Here is a 20,974-nt window from a genome sequence, read left to right on the forward strand (position 1 = left end):
ACATGGACGAACTGTCTCCACATATTCTGCCCTAGCTGCCTGCAAAATACTTCACACCACCGTCAGTAAGTTGCGTACTCACACAAACTCCTTTGTCATCAGAGGTCCACAACCACTTAATTTTCCAAAGCAAAACACCTCAACAGTAGCTAGAAATTTACTGGCACAAACTTTAAAACGTTCTACCTTTCCTAACCACAAAACCAGTATTTTAATTAAAAAAACCAAAACCAAAACAACCAAACAAACAAAAAACACACCCCAAATGTCAAATAAACCAGGAGAACAAAGTGAGTCATCTGTCAGTTCACAGACTGACTGAAAACTTTCAAGATCCCAGACCATTTAATCTTCTAGCAGAGATTGCTCACCTTCATTCTAATCCCACCAGGACTAGCTGTCATTTTAAAAACAGATAATAGTCTAAGAACTGACAATTCATCGACATAGAGCGTGCTAACATTTGAAAAAGGTTGTTCATTTGACCTGTATCATTGTTTAACCTTTAGCCCTATTGTTCCATTGAGAGTGATGGGCACAATTCTCCATGGGACCATGGACTGCAGAAAAAGGATCTTTTTTTTTTTTCTACTCCTGCCAGACAGCATTTTCACGAGACTAAAGGCTTCAGTGATGACATCCAGGCTGGGACTGACCACACAAAAAAAATCTTTCCATAAGAATTGTGGGTTGGTTTAGGCAATGAAAGTCAAGACTTGCATTATTTTCAAGAGTTTCATTATTTTTGTGTACCTGTATTTCCTGGTTAATATAATGAAGATAATTTCTTTGTTGCAAATACTGAAATATTTGTATAAACAGAAGGCCAAGGCTCCAAGGCTAAGAATATGCAGCATTAGCCTCACTGGTCTTTAATACTTTAGCATTAAAAAAGCTGGAATCTTCAGCTTCCTCCATAGACTGCTGCTATCCTTATATAAGGAGTGGGAGAGCTGGCAGATTTGACCATGTCATGTCCTTGAATTTTGATGCAAGCTAATAAATGAAAATAAAGCACCCTTACGCAACAAAAGTGACCAATCATGAAAGCATAGTGACAAACAGCAAAGATTCAGCACTGCTCAAAAATATCTTTCTAAAGGAATTTGAAGTTACATTAAAAGGCAAAATTGCTCACAGATAACAGGTATTCCCAGCTTACACAAAATCACAAAATGTTAGAGGTTGGAAGGGACCTCAAGAGATCATCAGGTCCAACCCCCTGCCAAAGCAGGATCACCTAGGATAGTCTGCACAGGAATGCATCCAGGTGGGTTTTGAAAGTCTTCAGAGAAGGAGACTCCACAACCCGCCCTGGGCAGCCTGTTCCAGTGCTCCATCACCCTCACTGGAAAGAGTTTTTCCTCATCTTGAGGTGAAACCTTCTATGTTCAAATTTATATCCGTTGTTCCTTCTCTTGTTACTGCACATCACCAAAAAGAGATTGGCCCCCTCCTCTTTGACACCCAACCTTCAGATATTTATAGACATTGATCATATCCCCTCTCAGTCTTAAGACTAAACAGCCCCAGGTCTCTCAGCCTCTCTTCATAGGGGAGATGCCTTGATTGCAGAAGCAGACAAATCTAGTGATACTGCTTTCTATCACTGCTTTCAATCAGTTCAACAAGGTAACATTTTGAGAGATCTGGAGAATATATAATCTGTCCTCAGGTGACTGTCCCATTATAAAGCTGTAATGTTGAAAAGACGTAGCCCTTATCTCCAAAATCTAGTACCAACAGTAAATGTCAAGGCACCACTATAAATGCTGTCATGTTTTATAATTGCATTTCATTTCACAATAAATTGGGTTTCAGAATAGGGGGAAAAAAAAAATCAGTACTCTAACTCTGGTGTTAAAAGTCCCAAAACCATAAATCTAAGAACAATTTCATTCTTGGACATATAATATAACACAGTAAAATGTTTACTGCTGGTTCAAGTAATTAATTCCACATTTTCACTGTAAATAACTAAACCTAGGTTGGACATTTTCCTGGTATAATTAGAAGTATTCTGCTATCAAATACAACACTGAGACTCCTGGCCTTTTTGAATAATCTTCCCACAATCCACTCAAGCTAAGGAACATTTACTGATGCCTGCTATTGTTAATAAGAAGAATAGCCAACAACAAGCTTTCAATTTGGAACACTATGTCTTAACTCGGGTCACAGAAAGGGATGATGGAGGGAGGCTGTGAGGGGAGAAGTCTACAATACTTAATTTTCTAAGAACAAAAACAAGATGTGTTGTGTGCTTCCAGCTGCAGTAATTCAGAAGTACACTTGATTTTTTTTCTCCTTGACCCTAAGTAAAGCCCACCTATGCTTCAGCAAAAACTCCAGTACCTACTCCAAGAATTCTGGCCACTCCTATGGGTTTTCTCCAGTGTTTCAGGTCTTGAACATGCTGCTGCAATCACAGATCCACCTTATCTATGACCAAAGACCACTATGTCCACTGACCATTCTTTGAAAATAACAAATTCTTGAGGGTGATCTGAGAAGCTATACCTTCCTTCTGTCAGAGAAATACAAGAAGTAGAGGTAAGGAAGAAACTAATGCTTAAAATTCTGTGACCACTGAAGGGTGTAATATATTTAAGAACCTGTAGTCAATAAAGGAAGGATCCTGCTAGATCCTTTCTAAAGGTGAAAGGATTCTGCTGTTTTTGAACAAAAACTGCTAACTGAACATAAAGAAATGATCTACCTAAGCAAGTCACATCTGTCAGTCCTTTAGCATCCATTCAGCTGCCACCATCTCTGGAGATGGATTGATGGATATGCTGAGTTAATCTGAGTATAAGCAAATTTAGAAAGTAGAAGGAATCCCTTGTATCCCTGCAGGGCTTGCTGTGCTGCACAGAGAGCTGGCAAGCCCTGTCAAGACATTTGTCAGTGGTGCAAAAGAAACCCAGCTTGCTCTTTCAGCTATACTAATGAGGTATTCATCACCAGGAGTACATTTGTTGCTATAGCTGCAAAGATGACTGAATAAACATAGAAGAAGATCTTTTGGGTAAAGCAATCCTGGTTTTCAACAGACCTCTTTCAGAGGAGGGGAATGCTTCAAAACAATAGTCTACTCCAACCATACATATGGAAAAATTCTGTTCATGAAGTTGTGATGAATATGAAGATCCCTATTTCGTTATCCTAAGGAGTCACACTAAGTTCACAGAAGTAAAAAAACAACAACAAAAAGTTACTTTTGAGGTAAATAAGAGCAACAGTTGTTCTTGGTCTAAATATTATTCTTTTGAGATCATAATTTTATGGATACTAATCTTTTGGATAGAAAGAGATTTCAAATATATTCTGAACCTATAATAACTTCAATTAAACATTTGCCAATATTGTCTTAGAGAAATTTCCACATGAATAATGGTAGTACTATCTAAATCCTCTTACAGCTATCATAAGGCATGCAAACAATTCTTAAATATCAACATAAAACTTCTTAGTTACTGAAAACAATGATCATATTTAAGGCCTCATTAGAAGTCTTCTATTAGTAGCCCGATGAACACATTTCACTAGGTTAACAGTGACTTCAAATGAAGACAAGGATTGTTTAAAACCTGTAGTGTACATTGTACAAAAAGTAAATTTTAAAACCTATGGTTCTTTCAAACACAAAATGTAGAAAGCTTTAGAATCTGCCCTGGTTGCCACCTCAAAATCAACCAACCAAAATAATCCAATGACAAACAAGCAAACAAACAACCCCAAACTACGAAAACAACAACCCCATACTGAACTCAAAAGCCCCAATAAATTAAAAGCATATAGATACTCTTATCTCAAAGGTGCTTTTAAGGTCATAGCACATCAGGGTGTGAATTTGTTGACTGAACTGCGTTTGCAACACAACAATCTCAAATGTAGGTTGCAATGTCCTTGAAGTTTTAGCTGGGACTGCAGACTTCCTGTTCAAATACTGTTTTTCACAAGCTTGAGGGAAGTAACAAAAGCCCAAGCAACAGCCATGCTTCACACTTTCAGATGCTCTGCCCTAACTGCATAAGCCACCACTGTATTGTTCCAAGAGTACATTCATCACTCAAAAAAAGCAGCAAAACTCTCAGACAAAAAGGATCTCTTAGAGAAAGAAAAGGCTGGGTGCAGAGCAGGTTAAGAGTAGCTCTGAAGAAAGAGACCTTGGTGTATTGATTGATGAGAAGCTCAACATGAGCCAGCAGTGTGCTCACACAGCTCAGGAGACACATCATATCCTAGGCTGCATCAAGAGCAGTGTGGCCAGCAGGTCAAGAGAGCTGACTCTGTCCCTTTACTCTGCTCTTGTGAAACCTCGAATACTACCTCCAGGTCTGGTGTCCCCATCATAAGAAAGACACAGAGCTGTTGGAGCAAGTCTAAAGGAGGGCCATAAAGATGATCCAAGGGCTAGAACACCTCTGCTATGAGGACAGACCGAGGGAGCTGGGTTTGTTCAGCCTGGAGAAGAGAATACTCTGGGGAATTTACTGAGTTTCTTGTCCTTCTCTAAATCAGGGGTACCTTAGAGCTGCCTTCCAGTACCTAAAGGAATCCTACAGGAAGGCTGGAGAGGGACTTTTCACAAGGGTGTCTAGCAATAGGACAAGGGGTTTTAGACTGAGGAAGAGTAGGCTTAGACTGGATCTTAGGAAGAAGTTCTTCAGTACAAGGTTGGTGAGACTCTGGAACAGGCTGCACAGGAAAGTTGTGGAGGCCTCCTCCCTGTGGGTATTCAAGGTCAGGCTGGATGAGGCTTTGAGCAGCTGAGTCTATTTGAGAGGTATCCCTACCCATGGAAGAGATGTTGGAGTAAATGATCTCTAAGGTGCCTTCCAACCTCAGCCATTCTATGGTAAGTGCTGCACAAAGCAGCCATCGACTCACTCTAAATGAGCATGAAAGTTAGCTCATGAAAAGCTGCCTTGTTGAAAAAAATAATTCTTTAACACATACAGTTTAATAAACCCCAAGATATTACTCTTATCCTTTATTTTCCTATCAATTTGATCTAATACATGCACAGAGTAAATCATAAGTGTTGGAAAATATTCAGATAAGAGAAAATAGCACTTGCTATTCACTCTGCACTGCTAATAAGCTCTATCCTTCCTGTTCTCTCTGTGTATCTCCAACTGCTGCACACAGGAATATTCTTCACAAAAATGAAGACAATTGGCCAGGTAACTGCTTCGTTCCATAATTCACAAGTTAATTAAACATGGTGGCAAAGACAGGGAGCAAATAAAGAAATATTGTCCAAGCATTGGTGTCAAAAGCAATTGTAAGTGTATTATGAAAAAAACTTCCAGGCACATAGAATTTTTTTTCTCTCACAAACATATTTGATGCTGCACTGCAAGGTAATAAGACAGTCAATGTTTTATGACATTGAGGTTATGCTCAGTGAGAGTTAATGCTCAGAGCTTTGAGAAAAGCAGAGAAAGACCAGTAAATAGCAACATTTCACTGCTGAGTTTTTAAAGTGCTACAGCCAGCATTGTTAAAATCCAGTACACTGGAGTGCACATAGACAACTCAGAAATCACCTTTAGACAGGAAAAAGAAAGTGGTTGAGCATAATTTTAATTTCCTGGGGTTGGGGAAGCAGAGGATCACTTCAGTAGTCGTGTGCTGGCAATCAATTTTAACAAGTAAGAGACTTGTTTATCTAGCAGTCTTTCTAGGTATGCTTCCAACCATGCTTCCTGTATTTTTAAATAAGGTTAAATAACCTTGAACTTTAGAACACCTCAAAAAATGATAAATATATGTAAGAAAGCATTTTTAACACCTGTTCATATTATTCCAGCTTCGATTTCAAGCTTAAAATTATATGTCCTAGACAAACAGCCTTTTTCCCCCCAGGACAAGTTTACCTCAAATTTACAGTGTTGGTCTTAAGACAATCCAAAAATGTAACAACACAAATATAGAGAAGTAATCAAAACATTTACAGCTATTTGTTCACACAAATTTCTGGTCAAATTTTTCATGATTTAAAATTACCAAAGACTGTTACTTGGACAGTTTTCTCTTTGTTTGTTTGTTTTTAAAGTGTAGCTTATAACTCATCTCTTTATCTACTTTTCAGCCACCATTGGTACAGCCAAAATACCATTACTGCCCCTCATGGGGCAAGATTTATTATCAGCTATAGAATCAAAGAAATGACAAAAGTGAATAGAAGCCAATGATATGAAGACAGACTGAGTGTTGGGGCTCTTCACTCTGGAGAGGAGAAGGCTCTGAGGAGACCTTCTTGTGGCCTTCCAGTATCTTAGGGGGGCCTACAAGAAAGCTGGTGAGGGACTTTTTAGGATGGTGGGTAGTGATAGGACTAGGGGGAATGGAGCAAAACTAGAAGAGGGTAGGTTCAGTTTCTTCTTCAGGAAGAAGATCTTCATCATGAGGGTGGTGAGACACTGGAACAGGTTGCCCAATCCCTGGAAGTTTTTAAGGCCAGGCTGGATGGGGTTCTGAGCAACCTGATCTAGTGTGAGGCGTCCCTGCCCATGACAGGGGGGCTGGAACTACATGATCCTTGAAGTGCCTTCCAACCCTGACAATTCCATCATGATTCTATGATTCAAGTTCCTTGCTTTGTGTTGATGACTCAAGGAACCACTTCCAATAGCAATGCTTAAAAAACCCAAGCTCCTCTAGAAGAAAGTATTATCCAAGAGCCATTCAATTCACAGAAGAGAATAAAAGTATTTTAAAGAATGTTAGGGTGTGTCTATACTGAAGAAAAAAGTCCACAATGAAAGGTAGGAACCATATATATTTGCAAGTCATATGTGTTACTTGAGAAGACCTAGGGCAATTTTTTAATAAGTAAAATGTGGAGGCATTAACTAGATTGGGCTCCTAGCAATCACAGCTGAACATGAAGTGGGAGTTTTAAGCACAACTCATGATTCTTAGACTATGGTCAAATGGGGAATGGAAGTAGGAAGAACATTATATTCTTACCTACAAAGGAGGACAATGTAAATAACATAGCTCTTAGACATTCCCTTGAGCTTACAGACCTCTTAGAGATAAGCTATTAACTTCTGTAACATCACTCAACATTATGGAACTAAAGAAATGGGGTTTGCTAAGGGACAGTTTTTAAATACAGATGCAGAAGCAATAGGTAGCCTAAAACCACTTTCCAGAACATCACAGAATTATAGAATGGTCCATTTTGGAAGGGACCTCCAAAGGTCATCTAGTCAAATCCCCTCTGCAGAAAGCAACTAGATCAGGTTGCCCACAGCTGGTCCAGGTTGGAAGGGACCTCCAAAGGTCATCTAGTCAAACCCCCTCTGCAGAAAGCAACTAGATCAGGTTGCCCAGAGCCCTGTCGAACCTCACATTGAATATCTCCAGCGAAGGGGCACCAACAACCTCCCTAGGCAACCTGTTCCAGTGTTCCAGTACCCTCATGGTAAAGAACTTGTTCCCAACATCCAATCTAAATCTGTTCTTTTCCAACCTGAAGCCATTGCCCCTTATCAAATCACTCCAGGCCTTTGTAAATCGTCTCTCTCCATCCTTCCTGTAAGCCTCCTTCAGGTACTGGAAGGTCATTATTAGGCCTCCCCAAAATTTTAGTTTCTGAGCTAAAAAAACAACAAACATGCCCCACATACTGCTGAACATTCAGCTAGCAGAGGAACTCTCTGGAAGCTAAAAAAACAAAGGTGAAAACCTACAATGAACACTGCTTTGCTACCTTCAGTGCCACAATGTGAACAACAGAAATCAAGGTTACCTTTCTTGAAGCGTAGATGTCGAAGAATGGTTTGTTTCGAACACTGAATGGTTCCTGTGCTTTGTCAATAAGACCACTTTTCACCTTTTCATGTCGTGGGAATATAATCTCTTTCTCTATACATGCAAGCCGAACATTAAAATCACAGTCTCCAACAGGCTGTCCCTGCCAAGTTACAAAAATCACTATTAAAACCAAACACCAAATTATTTGAACAGTCTAAGCTTTCTTTACACAATATTTATCATCATAAAGACACACAAAAATATTATCAAATCACTACATGTTTTTGACAAATAGAATCATAGAGTCATACTTCGTTTTCATACTTTGTTTTCAAGCATTTGTCTCAGGCTTTAAGAGATTTAATCAAATCAAAGACCACAGAAAGATAAAAACCCTATAATACATGTTCTAGTGTATATGAGTTGAATACCTAAACACTGTTAAGGAAAACAATTTACATATTCCCTAATTATAGCTTTGGATATAGCAGCTACATACTTGTCCACAGATTCCCTCTGAGGTCATTCAGCTTTATTTGTTCAGAATATTTCTTCATGACAATGCAACAACGCAATTTACACAGTAAGGATTCTGATTGATTTAAATGTACTATATTGAGGCCTTGAAAGAAGCATTAATTACACAAATGTTCACTTTTCTGTCATAGAAAAGAGAAAAACATATCCATAGTGGGAAAACGTGCCAATAAAAAGTGGCTGTAAAAACCTGCAAGGTATGTGATGGTTCAGGTTCAAGAAGGTAGTAAAAGCTCTTCTCCAAGTCTCAGGAGCATACCTCTGACCTTTCAAGATCTTAAATAACAACAGCAGCTTTACATTGCTCTTTATAGTTTTGGTGCATTGCACCAGATCAGTATCAGTGCTCAAAATGCACATCTGTCAGATTAATAATTGCTTGTAACAGAGTTTATTGTATTTGAGCATTTTGAGGGTGGGTCATGAGGGAAACACACTGTAGATATCACTAAAAGAAAATAAGCAAATAGCAACTTATAAATTCTGAAGTTAATTTCAATCAGGAATGTGACTTTCATAGCAATCAGGCACAAAATTCTAATTTGCATAATTCAGCACTGGAATTAATTTACCTGAGATCATTCTGCATTTTGTCCCCCCATTCATATTAAAAAAAATAAATTTCAAAAGCCATCCCTTTCATGCTCCACAGAGAATAAGATCATAAAGCTTTGACTTCAAAAACAGATGTTTTCAATAGTTGAAAGCAAGGAGCACAGAGGACATGGGATTTGAAGCACCAACAGCAACCATACAGATGCACAGGAGAACCAGTAACCAGGCATCTCCTGTACTAAACACAGCTAGAAGAGATGTGGCAAGAAAATCTGAAAGCAAAAAAGCCCTGCTCTAACATTCATCAAAGAGAATCAGAACTGGTCAGTCTGAAAGAATGCAAAGGAAAAGGCAAAACAACATTCTGAGGAGGCATACAAACACCAGAGAAAGAAGGAATAGTATCTAACAGATCCCTTTATTACGAGAAAACTGGATGCCAATTTTAGACCAACATAGTTTAATCATACCCTTTTCAAACTTATCCTGGCTTTAAATATAGTCTTCTGCATGCCATTCTCCCAAAGGAGCATTAAGTTTCTCTTAGATTCCTTGCTCAGCATGAGACCCTTACTAGACCTCTATCCAAAGTCCTCAACTTCTCATTGCAACAGCTTTTAAGAACTATACATTGCTCCCATACTACACGCAATTCACAACCACTTTATTTCAGGACTCAGCAGGGTAGACTTAGGGTAGACAGAAGGAGGAAGTCTTATCAGTGAGGGTAGTGAAATACTGCAACAGGCTGCCCAGAGATGTGGTGGAGGCCCAGCTGTGGAGACATTCAAGATCAAACTTGATGGGGCCCTCAGCAACCTAACCTAGTTAAAGATACCCCTGCTTACTGCAGGGGGGTTGGACAAGATGACCTTTGGGGGTCGCTTCCAATGCAGTGCATTCTATGTCTATATACCAGGAGGAAGCACAGCCTCCAACACTTGAGGGGGAAGCACAGGCTGCACAAAGGAAGTGACAACATGGGTGAAGTGTCTCCTAATCTCTAGTCATTGATCCACACTTGTGAAGAAGAAGAAAGCCTATCTGGCTGTTAATTTTGCCTTCAGTGTTGCCTTCTTTCATACATGAAGGTGCTATTTGCAAAGAGCCATTCAAATGAATAGCAAATTAGAGTATGGAAAAATCCAAGGAGCAGGAGAGTGGCTTACTCTTTATTCATTTGTCACAGAGCACAGCTGTGTGATCTACACATTTTTAAGTGCCACTGATGAAATTCTGGAGAATCATTCTTTCTTCCCCCATGTACAGCATGCTTGAGAACTCATCCACACAGTGATTGCCCTGGTTCAAATATCTAATTGAAATATAGAAAATGCATCTTGACCTCTGTAACAACTGACTGAAGAAGTGATTGAAGTATTCTTTCCTGGGAAATGTGTATATTTATTTTTTTATACTTCCTAAAACCACCATAAAGTGATCTCTAGATATATTGCAGCAAGATCTCTGGAGATCATCCAGTCCAACCTCTCTGATAAGTATCTTTTCTACTCACACATATTTTATAAGTAGGCCTGGAAAAGCAAATGAGCTAATTAATGTTTCAAATACCTGAGCTTCCAATAAGCAGGAAAGTTACTTAAAAGATCTTCTTCATTCAAAAATGCATAGCAACTCAAATTTATTTCAGTCCCTTAATAGTTAGATTAAAAGCTGAGACCGTTTCATATGCACCATAAACCAGCTGAATCACTTTCTTCTCCTTTAAATAATCCTTTCACTTCTCCCAGCTACTTGGAACTAATTATTTCCTGCAGCTCTGCCAATCATATATTTTCATTTCAAAGCTTGTTAAGCACAAGGGTATATTACCACTAGGTTCCATATTATAAAGGTCAGAGCTAGGTGGACATAAGGTTATATGAGATGGGAAAACAGAGGTAATGCTGCTGAGCAACTTCTTGAAACAGGGAACTGTTTGAAAAGAGTCGAGCACAGAGTCACAAAAATAATGGAGTGGAACATCTTCCTTATGAGGACAGACTGAGGGGACTGGAGCTTTTTAGCTTGGAGAAGAGGAGACTGAGGGGTGACCTCATTCATGTTTATAAATAGGGAAAGGGTGAGTGCCAAGAGGAGGGAGCCAGGCTCTTGGTGATGCCCAGTGACAGGACAAGGGGCAGTGGGTGGCAGTTGAGGCATAGTGTATCAATGTGAGCTGAAATCCCCCCACACCGACAATAACCAGGCTAGCTCAGTCTGGAAAGCAAATGAGAGGCTGTATTTACAAGCAAATCTACAATCTATGATGAAATGCAATGAATAATGCATTGAATGAACAAATATACAAAATTCACAACATTTACAAATATATACAATCAACAGAAAAGCACAACCAAGCTCCCTTTGCTTCCCCCCAAAGGGGACCTTTCCCAAGGGGCCTCTCTCCCAGGGGCCTCCTCCCCCCAGACTCCCCCAGCAGAAAGCAGACTTAGTTAAAAGCAAAGAGGCTGTTAACTTAGCTCTCCAAGGTCAGTGTGTTATCTTTAGCCAGAAGAGAAGCAGCAGCAGCAGCCAGACAGCCCAGCAAGTTGCCCGGACTGCAGACTTTGTTTTGAGTAGTAGTTCTTAAACATTTCTATCTATCCAATGGAAGTGTTTAGAACAATCATTATTTTGCTTTCTTACACCCAATAGTGACTTATTTACACTCTTTTGCTTTCTCTGCTTGAACTTTGAGAAGAAAAATTAAAGAGACAGTTTCAAACCATCACATGTGGGAAGTTCCATGGAAACAAAAGGAGAATTTTTTAAACTCTGAGGGTGACAGAACACTGGCACAGGCTGCCCAGGGGAGTTGTGGAGTCTCCCTCTCTGCAGATATTCAAGACCCACCTGGATGTGTTACTGTGTGATCTGGTATAGGTGATCCTGCTCTGGCAGATGGGTTGGACTAGGTGATCTTTCAAGGTCCCTTTCATCCCCTAACATTCTGTGATCCTGTAATTCTTCATCAGCCAAATAAACCAAGAAGTTAAGGAGTGTTTAATTCTCACAAAAATATGGGACAATAGCAATAAGAAAATTAAGAGATAACTCTGAATTTAAACCAAGGACGTGCTGAATAAAACCAATTATGGAGACAGGGATTTTCTTTGTTATTAGGCACTTTTTATAATTACAAAAAATGTTGGTAATATACAAGTATGTATGCCAGACAAATCCAAAACCTTCAACTTCTAGCTTTTAGCAAATAAGTAGGAGGGTAATGTAGGTTGCAATAAATAATTCACAGACCTTGACAAAACCAGGAAGAGATTATTTAGTATATAAAGCACACATTTAAAAGTTGTTCAGAAATAAGACATTGATGTATGTATAATCTAAACTGAGGCACCAAATACTAATGTGTTTTTAGGCATTGTATTTGCTTGATGTAACATCCTTATAAATGTGTAAGTTTTTACTTGTCTAAGAAGGGTGAGAATCACCACTGCCTAACATCATAGTTACTGAAGTGCATTACATGATAATTCTTGTCCTAGATATTTTCAACCTCAAACGAGTTTGTTAGCAAGGGGTAAAACAAAATTAACATGTAGCATGTGTTTCCCGCCGATGCTAGAAAGTTACACTTCCCCCTCTCTGTAACTAAAATGCATCCTAAAGCAAAATACCATTTAGACAAGCCTCAAGAGAGGAGTCATCTGTTGAATCAACACCTCCTCCTTGAGCAGCTGAATTCTCTTCACCTGCTGAAACCATGCATTGCACCAAGAGGTCACAGCATGAAGTGGGCTGTGACACTTGAAAAATACTGCTCTCAGTACAATCCTCCACAGATCCTCAAGACGAGATTTCTAGTGAGCTTTGAAATCCACTCAGAACTGAACTGAAGTTAACTGAAGTTAAACTTACACTATACCTCAAATGAACTTCTCAATAGAACCTATTCACAGTAAGTCACACAAGAACCCACTGTCCCACAAAAAGAAATATATGTTTAAGAATACTAAAAAATAAGGTCTGCAGCTCACTTAATATCTATTGCCTTGGAGGGGTGGGGGAAGGCAATTTGCTTACTGAGAAGAGGTAAAACAACCAAACAAAAATAAAAACTATCAGTCCCAATAATATTGCTCCAGATGGATGCTTAAAGATTGAATTCGGTCAAGTCTTAGGCTGTTCTCCTACTGTAGCTGTTCTCTTTGATGAACTCACACATACTGATACAGCTATAAGGGCTGGTGAGTAACTCAGTTTGCAGGTCATCAAGGAGGATCACAGGATGCTAGGGGTTGGAAGGGACCTCTGGAGATCATCAAGTCCAACCCCCCTGTCAGAGCAGGACCGTAGAATCTAGCACAGGTTGCACAGGAATGCATCCAGATGGCTCTTGAAAGTCTCCAGAGACTCCACAACCCCTCTGGGGAGCCTGTTCCGATGCTCTGTGACCCTCACAGTGAAGAAGTTCCTCCTCATGTTGAGGTGGAACCTCCTGTGTTGCAGTACAGGCCGACCATAGGAATTATCAGACAGATCCAAGAGGGTAACAGGATTTCTCCTTCACACCCTGCCCCAGTGCCTTTCTGCAAGGGGAAAGGTATCACTGAGGAGATACCATCATCCTTCATGTTTGAGTCTCCCTTCCCCTGCCTCTAAGGTTGCCCTTGTGGCCACAGCTCAGTAAATTTGGTGAGCCTTACATAGGAAAGTCCTTTACCTAGATGGATGCAGCGCAGATGACAAAACGTGGTACGCAGGAGCTACATCCCATCACAGTAACTTCTCTTAGAATTCAATACTTTTTAGCTTTTCCCCCAATGCAGTTATAGGAAAAACAAAAATAAAATGCCTGGGCCCATGTACAGAGCTGATAACCAGCTTGGTCTGGATAAACTGAGAATGTATATTCTCTTCCTCCATGCGATACGGTTTGAAGCCTACCTGCCAGCAAGTGCACATCAGTTGCTTCCCCAGAGCTGTACCTTGGAGATGAATAATTCAGCACACACACACACAGACCATCCTCACACGGCTTCACTTACTGAGCCATAGCAGAACATGTGTCATAACTGTCTTGGCTTTCATGAGTTTGAGAGGGGAATAAAGAATAAGCTCAGGCTGATATTCTACCCTGTGTTTAGCACTATTATTGACAATTCAAGGCACCAACAGCTGACATCTGCATTTCCAATGGAAACCCATTATTAGTTCTTGCATCGTCTGAAGAGCAGGCAGTCTAATATTTTGCAATTTATATTAATGGCCTGGCACATATGTCTTCTGAGAGTGTTTTTATAGATGCTATTTTTTGATACATGTAGCTTCATGTAAAAACAATCTGAAGCCGCTGTTTCATTCTCCAAATAAGATTATTACTATATTCAATCACCTAAAAGGTTTAGTTTGGTTTTTTTTTTTCCATTTCCAACATTTTCTTTTTAAAACAGAATTAAAAGTAAACTATCAGAGAAATTAAAAACTTTGTAAAATTATGGCTCTTAAGCTTTCATTTCTAAAAGGCTGTTATAGATTGAGGACTACGTCCTAACCACAGAGATGATTTCTCCAGAGTACCAGCGGGTACAAGGAACTGAACAGTCCAGCCCCAGTGGGTGGACACAGGAAATTATATTATTCCATCCCATAATATTGCATCTTTATCTCCCCTTTATAAAGGAACAGCACAAGCTGTTCAGCCCCTTCTCCTCTCCATCTCCTTTCCCAACAGGGACTGCTATCCATTGTGACGCAGGGCAGTGGGGCCCGGGGATGGCAAGCTGAATTTTTAGCTACGTCACTAAGCTTTGGGCTTAATGAGGTCCTGTGGTAAGCCCAGAGAGAGAGCTGGGATGAGACTGTTTTGGTTCTTTATGTTGTTGTCTTGCTGTATATAGTTGTGAACAGTACTTCCATTTAGATTTCTAATTCTTTCCAATCCTGTGCGGAGTGTTTTCGTTTACCCCTTTTGGGGAGGCGTAAAAGAGCACCTGTCTCACTCCCTATAAACCCAAGACAAAGGCAAAAGGCAAAACAACCTTAATAATCTGAAAATACATTTTAAAATGTTTTTTTCTAACTTTTATCACACCCATACTCAAAACTGATATGGTAATGGTAGAGAGTCCCAGAATGGTTTCTAAAATTTATCTTGGCATCAGTGAGGTACAGAGTGTGAAATACTGTTTCAATTGTAACAATTCAACCAATGTGTAGCAGGAACATAATTACTATTTATATGTTGTCAACTTATACAATGAAATATCACTTTGATTCACTACAGAACAAAAATGCTTTAGGGAATCTGCCCTATTAAAAAAGATTGCTTAAGACATATATTGAATTATTTGTATTTCCTTTAAAGAAAAATAAAAATCACTGAAAATAAATTCAAATACGTATGAATCAAAGAAGTCTGTAGCCCATACACAAACTTCAAGGCCTAACAGAACATCAAATAAAGCTCCACACTTTTTTTTTTAATGAGCAAACATAACTTGAACGAAACAGCAAGACTGTCAAAACTGTAACTAAACAGGTAAGATCAAACCAGGAAAAGCAGATCATGCTACAAACATTGCTCCCTTCCTCACCCTTCTCCTTGGATTGCTCAAAACAGAAAACAAATTCAAGATAAAAAAGCCATATGACTACAAGTGGATGAGAGGTTTGCTTCACGGGTGTAAAGGTAACACATACAAGGTGGAATACTTAAAATCAGCTGAAGTGACTGAATTATGATTTTCACCATTAATGCTGTGCAGTAGAGGCAGACTTACAGAAATGGGCATCTCCCATGGATGAATACCTAAGACTCTCTTCTGAAAACAAGGCTCCAGTTAGGCGTCGAAAGCTTAGCAGCTGCTATTGCAGGGGCACAGACAACTCAGTCCAATTCATGCCTGATTTCATGTACAGTGGCTTCATTTAGGATCTTTATAATCCTTATAAATCCTTCTGAGCCTTCAAAAACAGAACTCAGTAAGGGGATTTTACTGGGATGTATTAATGATTAAAATCAAAAGGAATTGTGTTCCGTCTAGACTGGCTGCCTCCCATCACATAACCTGAGGAGGAGATGAACTTCCCACTTTAATTACAGAAGTAAACGTCATAACTTCAGTAATCCAAAACTATAAAATGGATTTGCCATCATCAACATTGGATATCTGCACACAAGAAGGCTGCAGATGGCTCTCCCGGGGGAATATAAATTTAAGTAATTTATTTTGCACAGAATTTCGGCTATCTGCAAAGTCAACCAGTGAACACAGGGCTTTACTGCTTCTGGGGTTTCCCTATTATTTTTCCTAGTGTTGCTGTTGCACGTAGTATGGAGGCATCTTTATCTTAATTGCAACAGGAACTCAATGGCCCACACAATATTTCTTCTCTCTGCTTCTACTCTCCTCACACTGTCTTCCTTCCTACCAGCCACTTTCATTGCCTATTCAAGAGAACAGTTTTTACTCAGGTTGCTGGGTTTTTACAGGACTGTCTTCATGACAAAGAATTGTCACTCCAGTGAATTAAAGCACCATAGGAAAATTCCTACATCTTAAAGACATTATTCATGGTGTTTCATATTTGGAAAGATTGTGGCACTGGTTTGTTTTTTGTTTGTTTGTTTTTAGATTATAAATCACTTCCTATTATTTAAAATACGGTAAATATAAATTCTCCTAAGAACTAGAAAGAGAAAAAAAACTAGTAACAACAGCACTGACCCATAAATATCTTAGAAAAACAACTACCTACCTTTTCTAAACCATGGCAGAACTAAAGTATCTGCTTCTATTAGATGTTAGACTCCTGAAGACTAAAAGATCCATGACTTCACAATGTCTTTAAGATATCTAGTTAATATGTGTGCATGGTTAGCTTATGAGTAAGAATTGCCACTTAATTACTATTGTTTCAAATGAAAAGTGCTATTTGCCTTCACATTTCTTTTAAATAGGAGAAGTATTACACAAAGAGTGAAAATGAAGTATTCTAAAAAGGGTGAAAATACGTCTTTCACACTCAGGTTAGTCAAACACTAGCCACAGAAAAGGAAATATTAGAAAGGTCCTCCTTCCACCTTCATAAAATCTATCACAGATTCTATGGTTATTTTATACATTTTCATACATCCTTCTCTTTGATTTTTTTTTCTTTTTCGTCTTAGCTCTTTTCCCCTAGAAACATGAAAAAGGAGAGGTAAGGAAGGCAAAAGAGAGGAAGAAAGGTGAAAATATGAAATATAATGGCTAGAGTAATTGTAGGAAAGGAGGATTTAAAACTAAGGGAAATGAAAGACAACATTTGAACATGCTCCTACTGCTTCCATATGATAGCCCCAAACCATCCTCTCATTTGCCTATTTGTTTCAGTGGTTTGAAATATACTAGATGAAAAAATCCCTATGTTGGACTTCATTCCCAGTACTTATTAAATTGAACATGACAATGCAACTGGAAAGCCTGCCCCACTATAAAGTTTTTCACACTTTCCACTTCAGTTGTGACCATTGCCAGATTCCTGAGTGATCCAAGAATTTGCCTAAGAAAGAAGTTGGGTTTAAGTCCACTTGGGTCATTCCTATGGAAATGATTGTTATAAATTGCAAGCTAAGGGAGAGTTTTTCTGTTTAATCACATGACAGCTCTTAGCACAATATAAAGAAAAAACATATTGCAAATAAAAAAATGAGGTATTTTTAAAGCTGAAACTGTGAGGCAGAGAACTCTTTAGTAAAATATTGATAAAAGCTCTTTAAAGAAACCTTGTAAGAACAAAAACCAATTGTTTATGGCCCTCAACACAATGAAGACAGGGACCTGATGGAGGGTGTCTAGAGAAGGGCAACAAAAATGGACTGGAGCACTCCTCCTAAGAAGATAGGCTGAGAGAGTTGGCTTGTTCAGCCTGAAGAAGGCTCCAGGGAGACCTTAGAGCAGCATTCCAGTACCTAAAGGAGGCTACAATAAAGCTGGGGAGGGACTGTTTGCAAAGACATGTAGCAATAGGACACAGGGCAATGGTTTTAAACTAGAGAAGGGTAAATTTAGGTTGGATATTAGGAAGAAGTTCTTCACTATGAGAGTGGTGGTACACTGGAACACGTTACCCAGGGAGGTGGTGGAGGCCCCATCCCAGGAGATGTTCAAGGTCAGGCTTGATGAGGCTCAGAGCAACCTGATCTAGTTGGGGATGTCCCTGCTTAATGCAGGGGTGTTGGACTAGATGATCTTTAAAGATTCCTTTCAACCCAGTGCATTGTATGATTCTTTTTGGACACTTATTAGGTATGTCTCCACAAGGAATAATAGGAAGGGTAGAAGACTAAACATGCGCACAGCATCCTCATTTTTCCAGAGTGTTATTCTCAGTCAAACAAGGAGCAGCCAAGGGAACTGGGGTTATTTAGTCTGGAGAAGGCTAAGGGGAGATCTTATTGCTCTTTATAACTACCTGAAAGGAGGCTGATCGGAGACCAGTGTTGGTCTCCTCTCCTAAGTAACTAGAGATAGGACAAGAGGAAATGGACTTAAGTTGTGCCAGGGGAGATTTAAATTGGATACTAGGAAAAATTTCTTTACTGAGAGAATGGTAAACCATTGGAACAAGCTGCCCAGGGAAGTGGTAGAGTTGCCATCCCTAGAGATGTTCAAGAAGTATGTAGATGTGGCACGTAGGATATAGTTTAGTGGTCATGGTAGCTGGGTTACAGTTGGACTCGATGATCTTAAAGGTCTTTTCCAACCTTAATGAATCTAAGATTCTATGAATAACAAAATTATTTTACATCTGCATTTTGAGGTGGTGCCATTTGAGAAATAATCTCAGAATCAGACGTAAGAGCATTCGTGTGACTGGCAACCAGGTGCATCTGTAAGCAGAAAAGATGCAACTAAACATTTGTGTCTCTGAACTGTGCCCTCAGAATTTTCAGAGTACATTTTTTTAAATAAGGTTATTGGGCTAATAAATGAGACACAGCATGCAGTGTGAGCTCCACATCACTTTAAAATGAGGTTTGTAGAGGAACATTCAGACATGCTAATATTTTACAGGGACTTAAAACAAAAAAAAAAATCATGCATTAATTCAATGAGCACATTGGCCATGGGCAGAATTTATGATCAGCATATATGTCTAACATAACAAATTTTATCTACTATCTACATAATTTTTTTAATGCAGAATGGCAAGCAAAGTAATTGTGCTCTTGACTTCATTTAATGCACAGAGTATTATGAAATTTAATCAAAATTATACTGCCTTTCTAAGCATTAAAATAATTATTCTTTTTCAAGAATTCAGTCTATTCTTACCACTGCAATCTGGTCTCATGAAAACTTGGCTAGAGTTGAAAAATTTAAAGGCCAGGGTTGCAAAGGAAAAGGAAAAGTATTCATCTTCAGTGTTTTTGTTAAGAATGCTCTAATTAGATCCTATATTATGCCAGTGTTACTTTTTATTACTTAACTCAGGGGAAAAAAAATAATTGCTTAAGTTTAGTGTCTGTACATCTATGCAGAGTGATTGAGTATGATCCGAGAAAAAGTTTCTCAAAATAATGTTTCTCAGAAGAGCAAATCCCTAAGCCTATAGAGTTGCATAGGATTGTTGTGATCCAAGTGCAGGAGCTTGTTACTTGGCCTAGCTGAGCCTCCTGCCATCGATCTTGGCCCACTGATCCAGCTTGTCCAAGTCTTTCTGTAAAGCCTTCCTACCCTCAAACAGATCAACACTCCAACCCAGCTTGCTGCCATCTGCAAAATTCCTGAGGTTGCACTTGATCCTCTCATCCAGATCATTGATAAAGATATTAAAGAGACATGGCCCCAGCATTTGATCCCTGGGGAACACCACCTGTGACCATCAGCCAACTGGATTTAACTCCGTTCACCACCAACCACTCTTTGGACCTGGCCATCCAGCCAGTGTTTTAATCCAGTGAAGCATCCACCCACCCAAGCAATGAGCAGCCAGTTTCTCCAGGAGGATACCGTGACACACAGTGTCAAATGTGTGGATAAGCAACATTCACAGCCTTTCCTTCATCCACAAAGAGCATCAGAAACCTGCCTTTCATAAACCCACACTGACCGGGCCTGATCACCTGGTTGTCCTGCATGTGCTGCCTAATGGCACTCAGATATGCTCCATAACCTTTCCTGGCAGCAAGGTCAGACTGACAGGTCTATAGTTCCCTGGATCTGCCTCTGGCCCTTCTTGTAGATGGCTGTCTCATTTGCTAACTTAAAGCCAAAGGATACCATCATCACTCCTGAAGACTGACTTTTGCAGCAGCTATAGGTAATAAGTACCAGAACTGAGTACAAAAATATTCTTGGAAAGAGACAGCCAAGACAGATTTCCATGTTTTCCCTAAGAACTCCAGTATAGGACTCTCCCAAAACCAGTAAAATTCAATTTTTATTTTTCATTCTTCCTCAGGCTTTTCCTGTGTAGCCATCTACAATCAAATACACACTGCATATTTCAATCAGTCTGTTCTCTCCAGTTCCTTTGAGAGTTTATAGAAGGCTGCTGTAGGAACAGTGAGTCTCACTGATAACAACGTGGAGCAGAATTTGTAAAAGGTAGGGTTTTGCCCATCTGTTTTCTCTCATTTTTCTCCCTTGATATTCTCTTCTGTTTGTTTCTGCAGCCTCTACTCCCTGTCAAGTTTTTGTTACCATTCCCTAATGATGAACACATCAACCTTGTTTAAGCTGACTTCTTTACCTCCTCTGGGTGATGCTGAGATGAAATCATGACTAAGTTTCAAGAAAGATCCTGTGATGTACTGAAACATTCAGCTTTATGATTCCATAATGTTCTCCCAAAAAAATCACAGTATTGTACATAAAATGAAAACTGCTCCTTTTACTCCCAGGTGATCCACTACTAGCAGACCACTGCTTTCTCTTAAATCACAAATCCACACTTAACTTTTCAAATGCCAGAGTCTCAAGGGACAAATTGAGCTTATAATTGAATTTATAATTGGGATCTTTGGGTTTTAGGCTAAAACTTTAAGCATACAGCTTTAAGAATAAACATGCATTCTCACAGTTTCTGCTCATAAAAGGCAGCAGTGGTCACGCTATTTAACTCAGACACAGAGAAGCCAGGCTCAGCATTCTGGGCT

The 20,974-nt window shown here is 39.3% G+C and overlaps 1 protein-coding gene across 1 annotated transcript in view; it reads right to left on the minus strand.

Moving 5' to 3' along the window:
* RNGTT (RNA guanylyltransferase and 5'-phosphatase) overlaps positions 1-20,974 on the minus strand; it is a 172,788-nt gene that overhangs the window by 84,339 nt on the left and 67,475 nt on the right. Inside the window, exon 11 of the mRNA XM_054395501.1 lies at positions 7,769-7,933. Within this exon, the coding sequence (XP_054251476.1) occupies positions 7,769-7,933 (165 nt within the window). The remainder of the gene's footprint in view (positions 1-7,768; positions 7,934-20,974) is intronic.

The sequence above is a fragment of the Indicator indicator genome, chromosome 2 (assembly GCF_027791375.1).
Source record: "Indicator indicator isolate 239-I01 chromosome 2, UM_Iind_1.1, whole genome shotgun sequence".
In the NCBI taxonomy this organism is placed as follows: domain Eukaryota; kingdom Metazoa; phylum Chordata; class Aves; order Piciformes; family Indicatoridae; genus Indicator; species Indicator indicator.